Source organism: Phoenix dactylifera, unplaced genomic scaffold, assembly GCF_009389715.1.
Source record: "Phoenix dactylifera cultivar Barhee BC4 unplaced genomic scaffold, palm_55x_up_171113_PBpolish2nd_filt_p 000834F, whole genome shotgun sequence".
In the NCBI taxonomy this organism is placed as follows: Eukaryota; Viridiplantae; Streptophyta; class Magnoliopsida; order Arecales; family Arecaceae; genus Phoenix; species Phoenix dactylifera.
Window position 1 is genome coordinate 161891 of NW_024068199.1, and position 22533 is coordinate 184423.

General features: G+C 38.8%; 1 protein-coding gene across 1 annotated transcript; it reads right to left on the reverse strand.

Moving 5' to 3' along the window:
- Positions 1–6530: 6530 nt before the first annotated feature.
- On the reverse strand, positions 6531–12463 carry LOC120107350 (probable peroxygenase 4). Its single transcript, XM_039120594.1, has 7 exons — positions 12384–12463; positions 12168–12253; positions 11260–11354; positions 8604–8616; positions 8439–8525; positions 6831–6922; positions 6531–6744 (listed from the first exon to the last, which is right to left on the reverse strand). Exons 1-7 carry the CDS (start codon positions 12460–12462, stop codon positions 6531–6533), a joined length of 666 nt encoding a protein of 221 aa, XP_038976522.1. The 5' UTR covers position 12463.
- Between the last annotated feature and the right edge of the window lie 10070 nt (positions 12464–22533).

The following is a 22533-nucleotide window of genomic DNA, read 5'->3' on the forward strand; positions in this document are numbered from 1 at the left end:
TGAAGTGGAGGTCAATCCGTTCGATTGAAAAAGAGTAGGTATGACAAGCAAATCATACGACGAGATGCTCAGTACGGATGCCCCAGTCCCTCATATCCTGCACAAATAATGGCATAGAGAAAAGACCCTATCACATCTCACCATGCCTGCCCACCCCTTTCCAATCTCTTTAGAAGTGGCTCCTGCTTTCGCTACGGAAGCCTCGATCACCTCAAAACAGCTTGCCGAAGCCCCATCCATTGCGATAGGTGCTACAAAATTTGGCCACTCCAACGTGGGTGCAAATCCATCCTCTCTAACATTTCGAAACCTTAAGGCAAATCCTAAAAAATGTACAACCACAATGGTTACTACCCATCACAGATCTCAAATCAAGCTCCTACTCCCAAGGTCTTCCTCTCCTTCATGATGCAGAAGCATGAGCCCAAGTCTGAAACGTACGTAGAGATTGAGTCCTCTCCTTGATTGAGCACTAAATTACATTGAGTACACAAAGTTCCAGCACCTAATTTTATTAAGTTTTAGTGTTCCAACGTCTAATTCAATTGAGTCCTTAGGCATTGAAAAAGTCCTAGTTTATTTAGAGTCTATGAGTCCTAATTTATTTGGAGTCTTTGTAATTAGTCCATATGTCATGTGAAAGAGTCCTAGCTGATTTGGACTCTTAGTCATGTGTCAATTATAGAGTCCAAGTTAAGATATGTTGGGCAATTGCCAATCAACTTACTATTATGGCACAAAAGATGGATGCAGTGGAGACAAAACTTCAGCATCGCCCTTAAGTTGGGCGAGGATCTCCGGAATGCAGCAACAAAAGCACTTCTTTTTATCGAGGTAATTCTCCTTTTATGAGATCTAAAACTTCTACAATAGAAGTCCAAATATGGAGTGAGGAGTAGTAAGGACCAGCAAAAAAGAAAAGGGTCCTATCCCGCAAAGGGGAAGCCAATCTGATTGCAACAAGTACAGTAGCCGAGGGCACTTTGCTGATACTTATCCCACTAAAGATCAGTGATTTACATTGGTTTGTGAGGAAGAGGGGATCACCGCGACATCTAAAATTCTTCCTAACCCACTGAGGTTGAAGAAGAAAAAAAAGACAACGAAGAAGAAGCTGACGCGGTGGAACTAGCAAGTTCAGATATGCCCGTTTGCATGGTTTGCTGGATTCTTTCGGATTGCAAGCAAGGCGAGAAAGCTGGATCTGAAATTTCAGAGGTGATCCCTTCTTCCCCACCATCACCTTTCCCAAGACCTTCTTCTCTATTGCTACCCTTCCTTCTTTCGCTCTACCAAAAGTGGTCCATGTCTATGTCGAGCACAACAACAAGGCCATGAACTTCATCATCGACAACGAGAGCAGGATGAGCATTGTCTCCTACAAGTTGCTGAACAAGATGACACTGAAACCGGAGCCTCATCCCGAGCCATACCGACCACTTCAGATTGCTAAGTTCAAGCCCGAAAATTCAGCAATCCGAAGGGTTGTTGACTATGAGTCGAGAAGATCAGCCATGAAGATAAGGACATGTTCGCGTCGATTGCAAAAAAAGATGGTTCTGAAATTTCAGAAGTGTTGCCATCTGATTTCGAGGAGGATAATCTGATTTTTTGGAGAAGCCGAGAAAAGCACAGGCAATGGCTAGCTGATCCGCGTGCGGTGCCACGCCCAATGCCCGCACACAAGTCTGTAACCGAGCGCAGCAGCCGCAGCGGCCGTGCGCAATGCAACCTCCCAACATTTGCCCGAATTCGCATCCCGTGTGCACTGGACCCACATCCCGTGCGCACCAGACTTGTGTCCACCAGGATTAGGACTTCTCCGGCATGCATCAGCTCATGTCAGTGTGCCGCATCAGCAACAGTTCAACCAGTACTTCATCAGCCGAGTCCATCCGAACCAAGACTCTTCCGGCACACACCAGCCCGCACCCGAGTGTGCACTAGATGCCGGATCCCATCCGAGCCAGGATTCATCAAATCAACTCTAACTCGACAGAGTCGAGTTCTTCTCAGCAGTAGAAATTGATGCAAGAGCATGAGCCCAATCCTAGGGCATGCATGAAGATTGAATCTCCTCCTTAGGTGAGCACCAAATTACATTGGGTCCACAAAATTTCAGCACCTAATTACATTGAGTTTTAGTGTTCCAACGCCTAATTCAATTGAGTCCTCAGGCGTTGAAGAAATTCTAGTTTATTTGGAATCCATGAGTCCTAATTTATTTGGAGTCTTTATAATGAGTCCATGTGTCGTGTAAAAGAGTCCTAGCTGATTTGGACTCTTAGTCATATGTCAATTAAAGAGTCCAAGTTGATCAGGAGTCTTGAATTATGGAGTTTGAGTCCATTTGTTGGGGCATGTCAAATTTCATTTGAGTCCAAGTGTCCAACGCCCAAAAGTCACATTGAGTCCTCTTGATTGGGTGTGTAGACTCAATTAGAGTTGTGTCCCAACGCCATGAAACCACATTGAGTCCATGGCATTGAGGAGTTCTTGATTGATTAGGAGTTGTCTATTTAGTCCATGTAGCATTTGAAAAAGAGTCCTAGTTGATTTGAACTCTCTTCCATGTGCCATGAGGAGTCCTAGTTATTTAAGAGTCTTAGTTGGTTTAGTTGATTTCTTTAGTTGTCGTTAGTTTATTTCGTTAAATGATTGATTTAATTTAAAAATGTCCATGTTTAGTTAGAATTCTAAAATTTTGGTTGTAAAAGTTCGTATTTTTCCAACCTCTTACTCTATATAAAGGGGAGGTTGAAGAATAAAATTCAGAGATAGATTGATTTGAGTTTGGAAAAAAAAATTGAGAGTGATTCTCTTTTTTTTTTAGAGTGCGACGCTTTATCCTCTTTTCTTGGTGAGACGCCAAACTTTGGAAGAAGTTGGTGAAGGTGAGACTCCTAATTGAACCCAAGTGAACCCCAACTAGCCTTCATCTCATCATCTTCTTGCACCATCCGCAAAGAAAACCCTAGATACCCTAGCCACCATTGAAAAAAAAAGAGAGAAAGAAATCAGCTGCCATCATTCCTAAATTTCAGCAACCATCCCACCCCCATCTGCATCAATTGGTACCAGAGCATCCCTTTCTCATCTCATCACATTTCAGCATACCTTTTCCTTTCAATTCACAGCCACCATCAAGAGAAAAAAATATTGCCATGCCCACCATCCCCATAGTCATCTTTTTCGTTCCCACACCCGTCCGCATGTGCCATCAAGTGGTATCAAAGCCCGTCCGCTGCGTTCGCTCTGCATCACTTCATGGACGAAATGGTTGGAATCTCTAGCTACTTGATCCAAGCCACTCATGTGAAGTCCTTTGGAAGACCAATTAAAACTAACGATGTTTCAATTATCCTTGCTCACAAAGCCCATAAGATCAGATCTTGCCCATAAGATCGGAGCCAGCTTTCTTCTCATGAATTTGTCGTCTCTTGTTCGAAAAACCAAACTATCCAAGGCATCATGGTGGAGGGTCACGTTAAGGGAGATGGTTTTAGCCTTGTCACCAACCATCGAAATCAGTTTCGGGATAGTGTACCTCATAATCTGAAGTTCAAAACCTTCGCAACACTCAAGAGCTTACCTATGATCCGTGGACGGCTAATACATTGGCTACAATTATCTCCAAATTTGGCTCACCCCATTGAGCCAATCAATCTTGCCTCAGATGGGACAATCTAACTAGGTTCAACATAGTCTTCTTTTGCAAAGAGATGGAGAACATTTCCGAAACTGTCTAGGTAACGATAGGGCCATACTCTTATTCGGTCTCTATCTTGATCAACTATGTTTCCTATCAGAAACCTAGGTTCGACAACATAAGGACAGACTCTAAATAGGCCGTATTGGGCTGAAGTCGGTAGCCCCAACCTTCTTTAGCTCGTGGCCTTTAAGGAGAAGAAAGAACAGAGAATCATGGTCCTCTGCTCCATCTTCCTTGGAGCGATGAGACCGTAGAGTCGTGGCCGACTCTAAAGGCAGTTGAACTCTTCGACTACACGGAAGTTAGAATGGCCTCCGGTCATCTCGTAGAGCCTTTCCGCCTGCAATCCTCGTGGGTGGTGCAACCACCCTTAGGATTATCCATTCGGAAGTTATAAAGATGATGATGATGGTGATAATGCTATTGACCACTGATAGCCCTGAGCTTGACCTTTTTTTGGAGTTTTAGATATGATGTATACATTTATATTTTGGAGTTTTTGGAGTTATCATGGACATTTAATTATGTGTGACATTATGTATACATTTTCATATACGATATAAGTTTTGTTATGTGAGTTTTGTTATATATGTTTTATTATTATAGAGGCTATACATAGTTATGTTATCATCGACATTTAATTTTGTATATATACAAGTATTGTACACTTTTTATTAATTTAATATATATTATATATATACAACTTAGTGATGTTTTAAATCATCACAAAATTTGAGAAGAGTGATGCTTTAAAGCATCGTTACAATGCCATCATTTGCGATGGTAAGAAGTGTCGTCAGTTAGCGATGCCATCGTGGTTCAATGGAACTAAGAAGCATTGTTAGTTAGTGACATTTTTAAAAAGCATCATTAGTTTCAACAAAAAAAATGCGACATGGCCAGCAAGCATGGAAAATTTCTATTTCGATGCTTGTGTAGTTGATGTTTCTTCAACGTTTTCCATAGTGTTAGGGGCCTAGCTAACTACACTTATAAGCATCGACAATGTCCTTTAAAAGTGCCAGCTTTTATGAATCGTTTTTTGGCCTACACCCGTTATCTCAAGTTTTGGATCGAACTAATCCATTGACACAAATCGTTCATGGGCGAAAATTGAGTTATTTGGGTCCTGGAGGATTGACGGGGCGAACTGCTAGTTTTCGGATACGAGATATCCATCCTAGCCACTATGGACGTATTTGCCCAATTGACACGTCCGAAGGAATCAATGTTGGACTTATTGGATCCTTAGCTATTCATGTGAGGATTGGTCATTGGGGATCTATAGAGAGTCCGTTTTATGAAATATCTCAGAGATCAAAAGAGGCACAGGTGGTTTATTTATCACCAAATAGAGATGAATATTATATGGTAGCGGCGGGAAATTCTTTGGCCCTGAATCGGGGTATTCAGGAAGAACAGGTTGTTCCAGCTCGATATCGTCAAGAATTCCTTACTATTGCATGGGAAAAGATTCATTTTAGAAGCTTTTTTCCCTTCCAATATTTTTCTATTGGAGCTTCTCCCGAAATCCCTATGCTTAGAAGACACGAAAGATCAATCTTTGGCGCCAACTGCTCTCTTCGTTATAGGAAATATGATAAAGGAGAGCCGGTAGAACTCGGAAATACTGAAAGGCGAAGGGGGAAAGCGGAGAAGGAGAAGACGGGAGTATCGACATAAGGAGCAGGTGGAGAGGCATCGGTTTTTGGTACCGGCATGCAAAGGTTGGAATCCTTTTACTCCAGATTATGAACACCCGATGGATTTGTCAAGAACGAGCTGACAACTACAGGGGAAGCGGCTCGGGCTAGGAGATAGTTTACTTTTTAGTAAGCATAAAAACTTAAGTATCAAAAAGATTGTTTATGAAATTCTAAAAATCATTGAAATATCAAGTGAATGGAGGGCAATATTCTCATATGTATTTACATAAACAAATAGAGGTGATATAGAATTCTGCTAATTATGAGGAATTTAAATGTATGATCCACTTTATAATATTAAAGGAATGTATAATCAGACAAATATCAAGGAAAATGACAATAATATCAAAGAACCAATTTGGTTGTGTATCAAAAAGGTAAATAATGACTATTATTTTCTTATTTAAGCTATTGATAGAAATCGTCTTGAAATAGCAATACCTTTTATGTACTTGGAGATGGTTCATGACAAAATATTGAAAAAACACTTGGCCAGTTTTTATAAAGGATGGATGTATGCAACAATGTATTTAGGTTCATGATGATATATTCTGGTGCTAAAATTTATGTAAATGAAATAGAATTGAATTTATATGATTTTGTATAACTTAATCCATACCTTATTGTCTCAAACCAAAATTTTATCAAACAATCATAAAACATGATATCTTATGGCCTCAAGTCTGAACAAACATAAATAAACATTAAAATGGAATGTATAATATTAAAGTAGGAAAGATATAGTGAAAAATAGAAATTAGGAGAGATAGCGTAAATGAATTTAAAAAGGAGCTGTAAAAGATACAAAATTAAAGGCCAAATGTCAAAAAATCAATTAAAATATTATGAGGATATAGAATAAAATCAATTACTATATTTGTGATGAAAAATTTAGGAGAAGAAAGAAAGGACCTAGAAAATATGGATGGAAGATATGAGACAACAAGAAATGACTCTATCGATGCCAAATCTTCAGGCTTAATCCCATCCCAACTCGGTATAAGCCATAGCAGACAAAGAGATAGATGACAGGTAGAGAGAAAGAGAGAGAGAATTTGAATTATGCAACTGTAAGCATTACAAACAATTTATTTGCATATGTATGCAATGTTCTAGAACAGCATCTCACGCAAGAAGTTCACTGACTTGAATAAAATTCGCTCTTCAACTCTCACATTTACGCTTTCATTGAGAGCCTTTCGCTCTGCCTCCAATTTATAAAACAGGCTTCCATCATAGACAAGTCTTACAGTGTCCTTTTGAAGCATTCCATCTTTATCCTTAGCGAGAGAGAATAAAATTTCCCACTCTGTCCGACTAGCAACCCTGCAACAAATTTCAAAGTTAAATTAAATAAATTCTTAAGAAACAATTTTCCTATATGCTTAGCTTCCGCTATTGAAGAAACTCACCATCCTTGGGTGTTATTAGGTTGTTGATTCGCCTTAAGCATCTCTTTCAACTCGTCAGATGTCAATGCATTAGGATTAGTGTGTGCATGCTTCTGAAAATCTCCACAAATTTTTCAGGGACAAACCTTAAAATTGTATACACTATGTCAAGTCAACAATCTAAGATAAAGAAATTAATTATCACTTTTCTAAAAGTTCTGGTAAAAGAGATAAAGAAACCTGACTTTTCTATTTGTGAAGGTGAGTCTTACAACAGAACATCATGCTATTAATTATATACCACAACCAATGTAGTATAAATAAAGAGTTAAAATAATCTAGAATGAAATGATAAGAGATAATCCAATTAGCATGTTGTGCACTTGCTACTTAAGCTTTTATCAGCCATATGATAGTGATTCATTCCAACATAATATGAAAACAGAAACAGGGATCTTTGTGAGTTAAAATGACACTGGAGAAATTAATTTGATGGTTACTTGATGCTAAATTTTAGTAATGATGTGATGGAGGCTTGGAAGTAATAATCTAAAGAAGGGTGACCAAAGATCTTTGAAGTAGTATAATCTTTACTAATATGCAGAAATATCCTATAACTATTGTCCTAATAATTCTATGTTACTAATCTTAACAACACAAGAAAGCTATGAAAGAACTCTACAAATAAATGATTTATATGGTCTACGCTATAGACAACATCATACTCAATGGAAAAGACATGGGTGTCTACAATTATTTGTCTTCCTTATGCAAAAGAATCGTGTTGGCCATTAATATATATTCTCAGGAAGAGTGAGTAATTAATCAGGTACATTATTTAAAACAACTATCCTAGCTGAATATAAAGAAACACAAATGAGGCAGTGATGTATACAAAAATCAACATATATAGAAAAAGTAAAACCAATCTAGCAAATGCTAATATTATCATAATAGAGTTGACATAATTTGGATGAGATCTACATAGGTTAAACCATTTCACTACAGGAAAATAGTTACTTCGACCACTTAATTGCCGACACTAGGGAGAAGCGTCGGCAATTTGGCTGGCGCACCAAATTTGCCGCCAGATTTAGACTACGCATTGTCAGCCAATTTTGTAGTCAACAATAATAGGGTGGATGCAAAGCAATGGGCAGAGACAATATTCCACGCATCCTCCAGCTAATCAGCCACAACTATACAAGAGCCAGTCACCACATGACTCCTTGTCCGAGACATTTTCTCAAAGATATGATGAGAGATACTTAGACGATGCCACGATACTACTCGGTCGACTCTGTTAGGAGAACGATATATATGCTTCCAATATAGCTAGGAAGAGGGGCACGAATGTTAAGCAGACAGCAAGTGGCACAAAAGGTAAGAAAACAACTGCCTAGCACACAAAAATAGAAAAATAAAAGGCACCTACAAGCTTAATGGAGACTGTCGAGGAGGAATCAGTCACTCAGATTCAAAGACAGAAACAGCAGTTCTGGTGGTCATGGATTTATTGGGCAAGGAGGGAGTGGAGTTTATGAGACCACCATTTATGAGACACAATCATAGGGTAGTCTTCGATTCACTGGAGAGTCTTAGTTTACAAATGTTATATAAGATAGAAACCACGATACATAATCTGGTGAGCCCATCAGGATCCGACTGCATATAGGAGACAGGCTCTTCGAGGTCATTTAGAAGGACATAATGTAGCTGCAAATAACCGCACATATGGAGTAGGATTCACAGATGCATCAGATTTTGAGTCGTATACTGGATCCTATTACCTACAGCCACAAACAGCCTATGACCCATACGGATGTAGATATAGATATAGTACATCTGAGGCATCTCATGGTGGCTACTATTATACAATTCGGAGCATCTTACGGATTGAATTTTTTGCCGATTTATTCGGATGGGTCTCTTCACAACTATTTTTTCAGCCAGAAGATAACTCTCCGAGCCAGAGTTTCAGTAAGAACCAAGAGTGTGTCACGCCCCCGCCTACGCGAGGCACGTGTGGCACCCAATGCCCACGTGGGGGCCACATGAGGAGGGAGGGCTCCCCTGCCAGATATTGTCCGGTTTCGGGGCTTCACGCAAGCGTCCTTCACCCCTCCCCGGTTTTGTTTTCCACCCAAAACGCGTCTTTAGGATTAGGAGACACCCGCTCATATGCCAAGCTCTGGAATGAGTCTTTCCGATATGGGACTATTGGGCCTCACATCCTTCCCACCATCGGACAAGAGCCGTTCCAGAGCTTGGCATATGAGGTGGGTGTCTCCTAATCCTGCAGACGTTTTGGTGGAAAACAAAATCGGGAGGGGTGAAGGACGCTTGCGTGAAGCCCCGGAACGGACAATATCTGGCAGGGGAGCCCCGCGGTCCCTCCTCATGTGACCCCCATGTGGGCACTGGGTGCCTCACGTGCCTTGCGTAGGCGGGGGCGTGACAATGGTATCAGAGCGGACCCGCCCATAACCTATGTGGACTAAGAAACACTGCAGCACGGATCCATTGGGGCTGACTACGGGCCAATCATGGTGTTGTGATTAGATTTGAATATATTTGAACCCTTAGCCTGACGAGGATGTCAGGGCTGGAACGGGAGAGTATGTGAGGACCCGTGCGGGCGTGTGTTTAGTTCCATATCGGTTATTCGCTGGATAGATCTTGGATACTTATACAGGATCAAAAACCAAATAATAACTTCCGGCTAGCCATTTTGGGTGAGATCCTGGTTGTTACAGAGTGCTTATAACCCAGAGCATGTTTTTTTTTTGGAAGAACATACAAGACTATAACGTGCATGGCTAGAGGGATGGCCTGATGTGCCTCCTGACTATGCTTATGATATGGATATTTATGAGAGGCTCACGACTCGACGAAATTTTAGATATCGGTATATATGTTATACTTTAGATATATATAATTGATTGTATTATTTTATATTTTTCACTTCACTACTTGATTTGAGGATATTTCATGTTGCTTCTTATAGAATGCAATATCTCACTAATTATTTTATGATTTGTATCATTTTAAAAACAATAAGATCCATTATTTAGGTTAAATTGAGATTATAGAAGCATCAAAAAATATCAAAAAAATATCAAATTAGACTTAAAATCAATGAAAAAGTTTACAAAAAAACTTAAAAAACTTAAAAAAAAAATGGGCGTGCCGTATGGAACCGGCATGCCCTACCGTACCATGTGTCGGTAAGATACCGAACCGATACTATACCGAGCAGTCAGCTGACCGGTACAAATCTTGTTATCGGTTCGATGGACCTTGAATTTGAGTATAAGAATTCTCTATGTAGAAATGCCCTAAGGCCCTGTTTGGGGGAGCTGTTAGTAGTAGAGCTTTTGGAAGTAGAGCTGTTGAAGTAGAGCGTTTATAAAAAGCTGTTTGCTGTTTGGTAACTACATTTCTAAAGTGCTGTGGCACTTAGACATGTATTTTGTAAACAAACTGAGAAAGTACTTTTGTGTGATAAAATGACCATAAAGGATATTATCAGTATTATAATAGAGCATAATAAAATATAATATGTATTAATATATAAATATATGATATAGTATAATATTAATGTAATGTAATATAATAATATTATAATATAGTACTATAACATTATGTATTATAGAATAATAATTTAATATAATATTAAATTATTTAACATAGCATATCAATGTATTATGATATAATATAATATAATATTATATTTATAGTATAATACAATAATACATATATAAAATATTATAATTATTATTGTAAATTAATTTTTCATCATTCTAATGACCATTTATCTTCTAACAAATAGAGAGAAAGGAAGAAGAAGATTGAGAGCGAAAGGGAGAAAGGAAGAGGCGGGATAAGCGTTTTGGGAAAAAAAGTATGATTTAAATGGGGTATTTTGGTCCAAAAAACAACTTTCCAAGAAAGCTGAAAACAGCATTTTCGGAAAGCTCAAAATTGGAGCTTCTCCCCAAAACTGTTTTCAGCTTTCGACACAGCTTTGCGAAAATTTTACCAAACACTATTTTTTATCTAAAAGTACTTTTGGAGGGCCAGAAAGTACTTTTTGGCCCTCCAATAGCTCCCCCAAACAGGGCCTAAGAGTATTCCCTCTAGATAGCTCAAAATCCTTTTCTACAACAACTTTTCATAAGGTTTCACATAAAGCTATATACGTTTTTCTTTCTTGATTTTCTTTGGAGTTTAGTGAATATACATAGGCATATATCTTCATAGAAAATCACACATACAATATCCTCATTCCATAATCTACATATAATCGATGGCTTTCTTTGAATAGTAAACACCAATATTTTGGTAGATATGAGTATCCAAATTCAACAAAATGTTGTTTTCTTAAAAAAGAATTATACTCTTGTAACTAAAAGTATCGATAAAAATTGAACAATATATATCAACCTACCTTCCCTCAGTGTCGTAGGCACCAGTGTCGCTTCCGTGTTTGCCTTTCTGAATATTAGCTACAAGAATAGGGAGAAGGATTGCTGGAATTGTTCCCTACATATATGACAACGAGAAAAAGAAAAGAAATTTAAGTCATTTCGCCTAAGGGGTTTTGTGGAAGCAACCAACAAAAATGCATTTGCTTCCTATTGAAAATATAAAATATTGAAATTTTGTGCAAGGCTGTGAAGTACAATTAATCCATTCATGTTGATCTAGGTCCCCATGTTGGGTACTTTTAATTTTTGAAAGTGAAATACTAGAGGGGCTAATCATGCTCAAAGAAATTCATGGACTGAAAGTTTCAACATTCTAGCTTTTATAATTTCCATTTATGTGTTAAACTTTATAAATTTTCAAAATAATTTCAATTATGAATATTAGTAAGGTCAATAATGGTCATTGTTACGGATAAACGTTGATACAATTAACTTTAATTCCTGGTATGCTTTGAGATCTGCCAATATTAAGAAAGGTAAATTTGCCTCATTATAAGTTATCTTTTAGACGATGAGCAAAAAATTTATACTTTTACTATAGATTAGACTAAGAAGCCTCAATTACTCGGCTATCGTTGTAGTGTAGTCTAGGGATCTTCACTCAGCACACAATGTCATTCTAGGGACACTTTGAGTCTGTTATGAAATAAAAATTTTAAATGAGTTGATATTTGCTCTACTATGGATTGGTGTAGTTGGTAAAGTTATTGGGAATTGGTACTAGTATTGTAGGCTGAAAAGTCCATCTAAAATTTTGCTGGATTTATTATCTGGTGGAGTTAGTAGTCATAGACTGATCGCATACATCAACCGTCTAATTTTGCGGGAAGTGAAGAAGAGGGGGAGAGTGAGGAGAAAACGAGCATACATTATTGGTTTTGGGACTGAGGAAGCCATGAATTAGGACGGAGGATACGGAAGACAAGGCAACGCCGAACCCAATTGCACGAAATCCTGAAGAACAATAAGCAAATAAATTAATATTGGCAAGCCAAAAGAAAAAGAGGGCGTGAACCAAGAAAAACGGGAAGATGACAAAATATTACGAGGGTGAATGAAATGAAAACAAAGTAGACGAGAAGACCTTCGTAGGTCTCTTTTGGATAGATGACCCCATCTTTGTTCCTATCAAAGAACGATACGTGCTTCTGAAGTGGAGTCATGTCAGTTCATTGTTCTCACCCTGCGTTTTAATCCCTTAGGGAAGGATTCACGGGATCATTTTGGTCACAAGGAAACGTAAAATAATATTAATAATTAAAAAAAAAACTGATGACTGTAAGTTTAGGTAACATGCTTTCAAATATTAATATAAAGTTTTCTCTCAGCCATTTGTGCCAACTGTAAGCAAAAAAATTGCACTAGTTTTGTCGTCCAAAGACCACCATGAAAGAACTTATAAGAAATTGTAGTGGCACTGTAAAAAATTTGCACTAGTCACCGAAATTATTCGAAAGACCCCAATAAAAAAATTATAGTGGCATGAGCAGACCGTTTCTTAGGCAAATGGGCAGGATAGAAAGCAACGTATAGACAAACAGACAATCAGTAGGCTCATTTGTCATGTGAACCAAACAGAAAGGAAAATCGGCCCAAGATCACAAAAGAAAACCTAAGATTCCTTTCGTTTTCCATTGGGGGAGGGTTAAACTCCCTCACAAGGCTCTTTGCGCCGGATTTGTCTCCCCATGCGCACATCAACAAACAATGCACAACTTCCCACTTATGAGAGAGAGAGAGAGTGCCACCATGGTGGTAGCAAGTTGGAATAGGCTTTGCTTCCATTGGCGCGGTCAAGGTTCAAAACGCACGGACGTCAATTAAATATGGGGGACCGAATGCCCCGTCTGGACACGCTTGGTGAAAACGCTATCTGGTCCAGCTAGCACTGAAGTGGCGCTGGGATGACGTACTCATACGTAGGGTAACCATAGTCGAGGGGATATAAGCAAAAATTTCTATCCGCATTGAACATTTTCTGGTAGAAGGGGGCCAGTGGAAGCTGCTACGCGGATGAGGTTTTCTCTCCTCACTCCTATTTCTTAGCACCAAAAGAGAGAGAGAGAGAGAGAGAGAAGAGAAGAGAGAGAGAGAGAGAGTCCATAGCTCAGCTGTTATCACCAGCAAAGGCCATGACCATATCTGGATATCAACATGCTAGAAAAATGGAAACATGGATCTGTGGCACGGGCTGGTATCACCAACAAGAGTTAGATGATGCACCCGCATCAACACACACCTCGCCGGAAAATGCCGGCACGGAGGGGGGGTTTAATAATAAATGGAACAGAATCAAAGAACAATATTGCACCGATCAAACAATCGCTGACCGGAATGCCATGGCCACCGCCGTCGAAGAAGAGAGAGAGCAGCAAAAGGACATAGCTGGCCCTTACAATCAACCAGAACAATCCGTTGATCTCTGGCCTTCTGTTAGAGTCTAAATGGATCTCTAAGTCTCAGAGAACCACAAAATTGGCAAGAAAAGGAATCGTAGCTACTGAACCCAGATAATTAATTAACGAGGTTCGAAGTATACCTGAGACGACGACAAGGAGAAGCAAGAGAAGGCAGGAGGCATAGGATAATACGGCCATCTTCAGTCGCAACAACAAATAGAATCTTTGACGAGGGACTCCTTTCCTCGATGGATGAAGTAGTTTCCGGAGCCACATATTTATATCTGAAAGATGACGGAGAAAACGAAACGGGATTTATAATTTTCTGTATTTGCAAATATTTAATGTATGTAACGATATCCCGTAAAGGTTTCTCATTGATCAATTCAGAATATTTCCAGCGCATGCATGCGAACAAAACTGGAAATTAGGCATAAATTTACACAACTGCGTGGAGTACAGATTCCATTTATCTTTATTTTCTTCTTTTGCTTTTTTTTTTTTGACAAAGGAAGGTAGAAACCAACATTTAACGAAAATAGAATTAAAAAGTGAAAATTGAAACGGTATAGATTCAATGCATCGTAGTAAATGGATTGAAACACATAAAGCAGGATAATTGACAGAAAAAGCACGTCAAAGAAGCACTACAACAATAATAAGCTTTTTTTTTTTTGTTAAAGAACAATAATATACAATAAAAAGTTTTGGCAACGCTTTTTATGCTCTTTATCGACGCTTATAAACGTCGGTAATTTACTTTCTGACACTTTTGAAAGCGCCGCGAAAGTAATTGGAAAGTACACATTAATTAAACTTCATCCTTATCCGGAACAGTTGGAAAGCGCACATTAGTTAGCCTTCATCTTTATCCTGAACAGCTAAAGTTATTAGTTAGTTTGTTCTGCGGTTTTGCATTTCATCCTTATCCTGCAACTCATCCTTATCCCACAATTGATATATATATATATATAGCCTTGTAATCATATAGTGCAATATAGAAGAAAACATCTTTCTTTTCTTCCTCAAATATTTTGCTTGTTTGATATGGTATCAGAGCGCCACTCCTGTCTCTCCTGTTGCCCTTCTTCACCTTTGGAGGTTCCAGCGTGGAAGGAAGAAGAAAGCTTCCCTTCCTTGAGTGCCTATGTCCTTGCCCTCGGATGCGAGTGAGAGAGAAGATCTGCTGCTAGATCCGGTGGAGAGAAGCGACAACGTCCCTATCCCCGGACGCGAGCAAGAGAGAAGACTCGTCCGTGGCGAGCGCTCCACTATTGCCGCATACCCGTCCGTGGCCGAGCGCTCCACTATTGCCGCATACCCGTCCGCAGCCGAGTGCTCCACCATCGCCGCGTGCTACTGCCATCATGATGGAAGCTCTCAAATGATGGATGGTGGATGATATGTTGATGGTGTGTTGGATGGCTAAGATTCACCAAAGTATTGGATGAATGCCTACGGTAGAATGGCTGGTTGGAGCTTGATGGCGTGATGGATGGATGGGACTAATGGACCACCTCGAGGCAACACCAAAAATCAAAGGATGACGATAGAATTTGGAGATAGGACTAGCTCAAGCTAACACCTATTTCTATGGGTCGGTTTAGAGCTAATGCCCAGAATTTTTTCATTCATTCAAAAGATCCTTTCAAATTATATGAGAGACGTATTTATAGGACCCCTTAAGGATCTCAGCCATCTTTTCAAATGAAAGACAATTCAAACTCACATTTCAAATTCAAAAGAGCAACTTTAAAGTCTAAAGATCCTTCTTCTTTTAAGGAATAACCAAGTCAACCTCCAAGCCCATGCGCATGACTTTAAATTCAAATGGCTCATCCGCATGCCTTTTAATTTAATTTCAAATAACTGACTGCTCCTCCTAAGATTTAAGAAGCCATATGCCATGCTCCACGCCATGCTCCACCTCATGTGCCATGCCACCTTGCTGGTCCATCAAGCCTTGCACACCTCCTTACAATTTTGGCTCATACCCAATTGCAATTGGTCCATGCAAGCCTCCTTCCAAACCATATACACAACTAATCACCACTTGTTTTGCTTTCCTAGCTTCGGCTCGCTTTGCTTTCGTTGCTACATTTCTCATGGCCTTCCTCATGTCTTCATCACGTCGCCACATGCTGCTGTCGTCGCCGCGTGCCGCTGCCGGTCGCCAGCCGCAGAGAAGAGGAGACAAGCACTCCAATCCGAGTGCCCCCCTTGTTGCCAAGGTGATCTGTTCTGTGAAGGTGATCTCTATTTTGCTTTTCAATCATGAATTCTTCTATATCAGAAGCCTTATAGACAAATGTCAACAATCAAAACACCCAAAATGGCAGCACAGATGAATCAAGCAATCCATATTTTCTGCACCATGGAGAAAATCCAGGTCTCACTCTTATTCCCAACTTCTTACTTCTCACAATTATCACTCCTGGAGCAAAGCAATGTATGTTGCACTCTCAGCCAAAAATAAATTGGGTTTTATAGATGACACAATTGCAAAATCTGCAGCATACACCAAGAACTAAAAATCCCATAAATTGAGATAATACTAGTGCTATAAACTTAACTAAAGAAGGTCCACGCGCCGAAAACCAACTCGACGGAGCCCGTAATCTCGATCTCCCCTTCGTCCTCGGCCGAAAGAGTCGTAACCACAGTAGGAGAATCGACTTTGAGTTTCTTGAAAGAGAAGGATTTACAATAGAAGAAAAGTTGAAAGCCTTAGGTTGGGATTTCATTTGCTCATTAGATTACCCATCTATATTGACCTAGTTAGAGAATTTTATAGTTCCTTGAAGACGGATACCAAGATAGGAACATTAATTAGCTCTGTCAGAGGGATTGAAATAATTGTGACCGAACAACTGTTTGCTCGAACTCCGAAGATGCCAAATGAAGGAATCACTGCTTCAATACATGCTGATAAAGGTGCAGCACTTAAGAGCAATTTTCGGTAAGGATGAAATAGGTCCTTTGGAAGCCATTACAGCAACCCATCTACCTGTAGAAATGAGGCTCCTTCACAGCATCCTAGGGAGAATCTTGTTCCCCAAGACGGGACATTTTGAAAGGTTGACTGAGAGAGACATTATAGTAATGCACTCTGTGTTGGTAGGTTCTCAGCTAAACTTACCTAAAATGATGATGATTTATATGAGTGAGGCAGCCACAAAGACCAGACTGAGTCTACCCTATGGAATGGCTCTCACTTTATTGTTTCGAGTGTTTGAAATTGTTATCACTGAGAAGAAGCCACAGAAATTACTTCATCACGCTGATATTTATTATGAAAAATCCTTGCATAGAATGGGGTTCAGGAAGGTGAATATAAAATGACAATGAAATGGATTTAGAAAACTAGAAAAAGGAGAGCCTAGCTGAGCACGAGCAGAGACTGCACCCAACTCACCTTCATCGTCTGATATTTCCTATACCTCACCTTTAGAATCATCAAGACAGCCGGCGGCATCCTCTGTGAGATTCGACAATGATCAGATGAGGAGGATGATCAGGATGATTACAGATGAAGTGGATACGAGACTGACAGAAAGGATAGAACAGGATATCCAGAGGATTGAGGCCATAGCTCGCCTTCAGGAGGAACGACTCCAGCGCCTTGTGACGAATGTAGAAAGGATTGCCACTAGCCTGGAGCGACAGCCAATAGGATCATCTTCCAGAGGTCGTCCTTCTAGAGCGATAGCCAGCAGACGTTCTCAACCCACTCAGCGCACACAGATTGCCTTCCATACTAGATATCTTAGAATTTTTCCCAGAGGTCCTCTTTCTAGGGCTAGTAGTTCTAAAAATATTACCTCAGTTGACGAATATGACTACTTGTATGCCTGCTGTTTTGATTGCTATCTCATGTATAAATTCGTTAGGATTTTCACTATCCTGTGATGAATATTTTGTACTCACTTATACATCACAGATGTAATCACCCTTTTGCAATGCAATGAAACTCCCTTTTTAGCAATTCAATTTGTGTATCTCTCTTATTCATATTTGACTTGAATGGAAACTACTTTTCTATCAATAATGCTTTTCTTTTTGCAGATGACAAAAAGGAGGAGAAGAATTAAATATAAGAATGCATAGATTGATGGGGAGAAGTATTATGCAATACCTAAGTCAGAATTAAGCATTGGAATCACATGCATTTATTAAATCAAAGATTAAAATTATATGCTCTAATACAACATTGGATAATCATAGCTTCAATGCATTTGATTGAATCTAGCTCTAATACTTTGGATGAATAATGAATTAAAGCATAAATTCAAACTAAAAGGCCTTTGATAGTAAAGAATAAAAAGACAAGACTACAAGTATGTGACTAAAAACAACTCATTAAGTAAAGTATAAGCAAAACAATTGCTTGCATATTATGAATGCTTATACAATTCCAAGTGAAAGGGGGAGCCTTAAATTTAAAGTTTATTGTTCATACCTTTCAACTTTTGGATAAACTAAATTATCAGATATTGAATTCATTTTAATTTTTTAGACTTAACTCTTAGTATGTATAAATTAATTTGCATATACTCAGTGTTTTGTCATCATCAAAAAAGGAAAAGATTGTTGAGTGATTGTTGTTCCCTTATTTGATTTTGATGAGCCCAAAACTGTAACAACGCAGGACCTCACCCAAAATGGCTAACCGAAAGTTATTGTTTGGGTTTCTTGATCCTGTATAAGTACCCAATATCTACCCAGCGAATAACCGATGTGGGACTAAACACACACCCGCACGGATCCTCACATGCTCCCTCGTTCAAGCCCTGAAGTTCTCGTCAGACTAAGGGTTCAAATCCATTCAAATCTAATCACAAACACCACGATCGGTCCGTGGTCAACCCTAATGGATCCATGCTGCAGTGTCTCCTAGTCCACATAAGTTAAGGATCGGGTCCGCTCTGATACCATTTCTAACAACCCAGGACCTTACCCAAAATAGCTAGCCGGAAGTTATTGTTTGGGTTCCTTGATCCTGTATAAGTACCCAAGATCTATCCAGCGAATAACCGATGTGGGACTAAACACATGCCCGCACGGGTCCTCACAAAAACATTTGAGTATATTTCATATTATACTAATAAATTCAAATGAGTATTTCAACAAAATATTGTTGAATGTACTAGAATGACTTAAAAATTAGTTCAAGAAGTTTAAATTCAACATTTACTATATTTAGAACCATTTCAATTTCCGCCCTGCACTCGAGTCGACTCCGAAGATTCTCGAGTCGACTCTGGCATAAAGACTGCTAACTGGCACGCCCTCGAGCTAACTTTCAGTTTGGGCGAGTCGACTCCTGATGAATTGGCAGAAAGCAAGATTTCTGAATGCAGAGCGCGCGTCGACTCCGACTGAAACCGAGCCGACTCTAAGAGCAAAGCAAGAGAAGTATTTTCTAAGGTACAGTGCCCGAGTCGACTCCAGCTGTGGGCGAGTCGACTCTTGCGAAAAGACAAAAGATCAGTTTTTAAACCAACTGATATCGAGTCGTCTCCAACTAATATCGAGTCGACTCCAACTGTGGGCGAGTCGACTCCTGCGAAAAGACAGAAGTCTCGTTGTTAAGCCAACTGATATCAAGTCAACTCCGGCTATGAATGAGTCGACTCCGACAAGAATGATAGAAGAATGTTTTCTACGGCACTGAGATCGAGTCGACTCGAATGAAGGCCGAGTCAACTCCGAGGACCAAGTCAGAGATCAAGTCTTTAAAGCTTCTGATAATGAGAAATCAAGAAAGCTTTCACAATTCTCATTAGATTACTTAAAAAGTACCAAAGTTTTATTAATACCAAATTCATCCCCCCCCCCCCCCCCACACACACACACACACCCCCACCCTCTTGGGTTGTCTACTGGGCAACAGTTGTAGATAGGTTGTGACAGCTTTTGTGGGAGGACAATTCTTGCAGGTATTCTACCAATTCCATGCACATAATATATGGAAGGGCTTTTGTCATTTTGCTTTGTTGATTCAATGATTCTAATATATAATGTACTTGGTAGCTTCATCAAATAGCTTGATGGTATGTTTTCTAGCCTTTTTATTTATTGCAAGCTTGTCATGCAAATGCCATACTAGTGGAAATATAAATACAACTGGTTTGTTTAGACATATGTTGTCCAATTTGTATATATGTACTATGTCTTGTGAGAACTCAAATAACCTATGTGGATAGATCTTGGATATTTATACAGGATCAAGGAACTTAAATAATACCTTCTGGCTAGTTGGGTGAGATCCTGGGTTGTTACAAATGGCATCAGAGCGGTCTCAGCCCATAACCTATGTGGACTAGAAGACACTGCAGCACGAATTTATTGGGGCTGACCACGAGCCGATTGTGATGTTTGTGATTAGAGTTGAATGGATTTGAACCCTTAGCCTAACGAAAATGTCAGGGCTTAAATAAAAAAATTATGGGAGGACTCGTATGGGCGTATATTAATTCGCTGGGTAAATCTTGGGTACTTATACAAGATCAAAAAATCCAAATAATACCTTCCGGCTAGCCATTTGGGGTGAGATCATGGGTTGTTACATGTCTAGTGAGAAAGCTTGTACACAACCACATAGCTATACCGAGTGTCCATGTGCCCATATTTTGGTTAAATTTGGGAAAACATCAATCATAATAGCTTTAAATTGTTTTCGAAATAGGTTGCTTTTTCTAACTTTTTTTAGAATTGTAATAACAACGAAAAATCCCTCTCTTTCATAAAGTTGTCGAGAAATCAGAGCTAATCCGACTCGTGGTGATGTCAAGTCATAAGTTGGGTGAGATCCCCGCATCCATAATCATAAAATATCCTTTATTTTGACTGGTTGTACAGTAACTATATCTTCCACCTTAGGAATTCTTTATTTATAAGATTCCAAACTGTCATAGTACAAGTTTGATACTGGTCTGACACTAACTAAACAAATTTGAAGTATCCTGTTAGCATAGATTCTAGTAAATGATCTATAATGGCAACATATGTCATTCACAAAAATCATATCTCTTTAGATCATTCTGATAAAGAGCATGTCTTCATTATACAACTTCGTGGTTTAAAGGCCACAATTTTTTTAGACAAACTCATGGTTTCAATTCTATATTCTTCTATCTCGCAGTTTTTGCATATCATTAGCTAATTTTTCAACTAACTTCATAAAACATTATTAAACTTCATTATGGACAAAAGTTGGATTTATCAACCTGTGTCCAATGTGGGCCTATCGGGCCTATTAGGTCGTGTCCAATGTGGGCCAAGCTTGGGCCCTACTGGGCCGTGTCCATTGCTTGCCAACTTTTGTCCCTATTGGGTTGTGTTCAATGTGGGCCTATTGGCCCATATCCAATGTGAGCCAAGTTTGGGCCCTATTGGGCTGTATACATTGCAGGCCGACTTCGGGACTTATTGGGTCGTGTCCAATGTAGGCCAATACGAGACTATTGGGTCGTGTCCAATGTGGGCCAAGTTGGGGCCCTATTGGTTCGTGCTCATTATAGGCCGACTTTGGGCCCTGTTGGGCCGTGTCTAATATGTTTTTTATTTTGCCTAGCTCTAAAATTAACAAAGAAAATAATAATTTTAATGATATTTAAATAGGTGAACGAAGTAGGATTTAAGCGAGAAAATGTAAATAACTTAATACTTTAAAGTGTATTTTCTAAAGTATTTGGTAAAATACTTATTAGTGGATTTAATTTTGATATATATTTTGTATTTAATTATGAAATCTGAAAAATATGACCGGATAAATTATGAAAAATATATTTTGTATACACGTATGTATTCTCAGTATGGCTATGATCTGACCCCGCCAATAGGAATTATTTATTGGCCCTATCGACTTGTAATTTGTGAGAAATCAATTTCGACACCGTACTACCGATGATTAGAATAGTGGTTTTTGGACACCGTTGCCATCAATGGTTAACAATAGTGATTTTTGGCACTTTGTGTGACCCATGCCACTGGGTGCCATGGCCGTAGCCTATTGATTTTGGAACTCTGGTATCAAAATTTTTAATAAAAATGCTTAGTAAATTTTTAAAAGAAAATATGTTATTTGTGATTTATTTTTCAGTCATGATTTATTTTCAAATATTAGAAATAGGATTGAAATAGCTATAATTTGTATTCACTTGGGGATAATTTGTGGTAAATATTGAAAAAAGAACACTTGACAAGCTTTAGAAAGAAAGGATGTATCCAAATAATACATCAAATATATTGAGGACATGTCTGCTATAGAGTAGTTGTTACTGTATGACAAATATATTCTCATCATAATAGACGTGAACCAAAGAACATAATGGCATATTTTGGAGTACAAACTTGGCTAAATGAAATAGAATTGTATTTAAAAGATGCTGTATAATCAATACATACTTTACTGACTGAATGGAAAGTTTTATAAAACAACCCTAAGGCATGCAATCCCGAATGGCCTCAGAGTCTTAAAAATAAAAAAAAAAAATTAAAATGGATAATAGTATAGCAGGAAGATAGAGTGAAAAATAGAAATTAGGAGAGTCAAAGATGAATTTTCAAAAGAGTCACAAATGCTAAACAAATTAAAGTTAAAATGAGAAAAAAAAATTAAAATGTTATTAACGCGTAGAATAAATCAATTAGCATCATCTATGTTGAAAAAATTAAGAGAAGAAAGAAAATACTAAAACAATAAGAATGAGAGAATTAAGAAAATATATTAGAAAATCTGGAAATAACATCAAAAGTGCCCTACAGGCCCTTGTTTCAATTGGGCTAGGCAAAGTTCAGGCTATATGCAACGACACTATCAACACATCTATA

Bases quoted from the DNA above. Each gene is read 5' to 3' on its own strand.
- LOC120107350 (XM_039120594.1), bottom strand. From the start codon at position 12,462: ATGACTCCACTTCAGAAGCACGTATCGTTCTTTGATAGGAACAAAGAT. The intron at 12,254-12,383 runs GTCTTCTCGTCT...ATTGTTCTTCAG, and splicing joins TCCAAAAGAGACCTACGAAG to GATTTCGTGCAATTGGGTTC. The intron at 11,355-12,167 runs GTATGCTCGTTT...TCATATATGTAG, and splicing joins TCAGTCCCAAAACCAATAAT to GGAACAATTCCAGCAATCCT.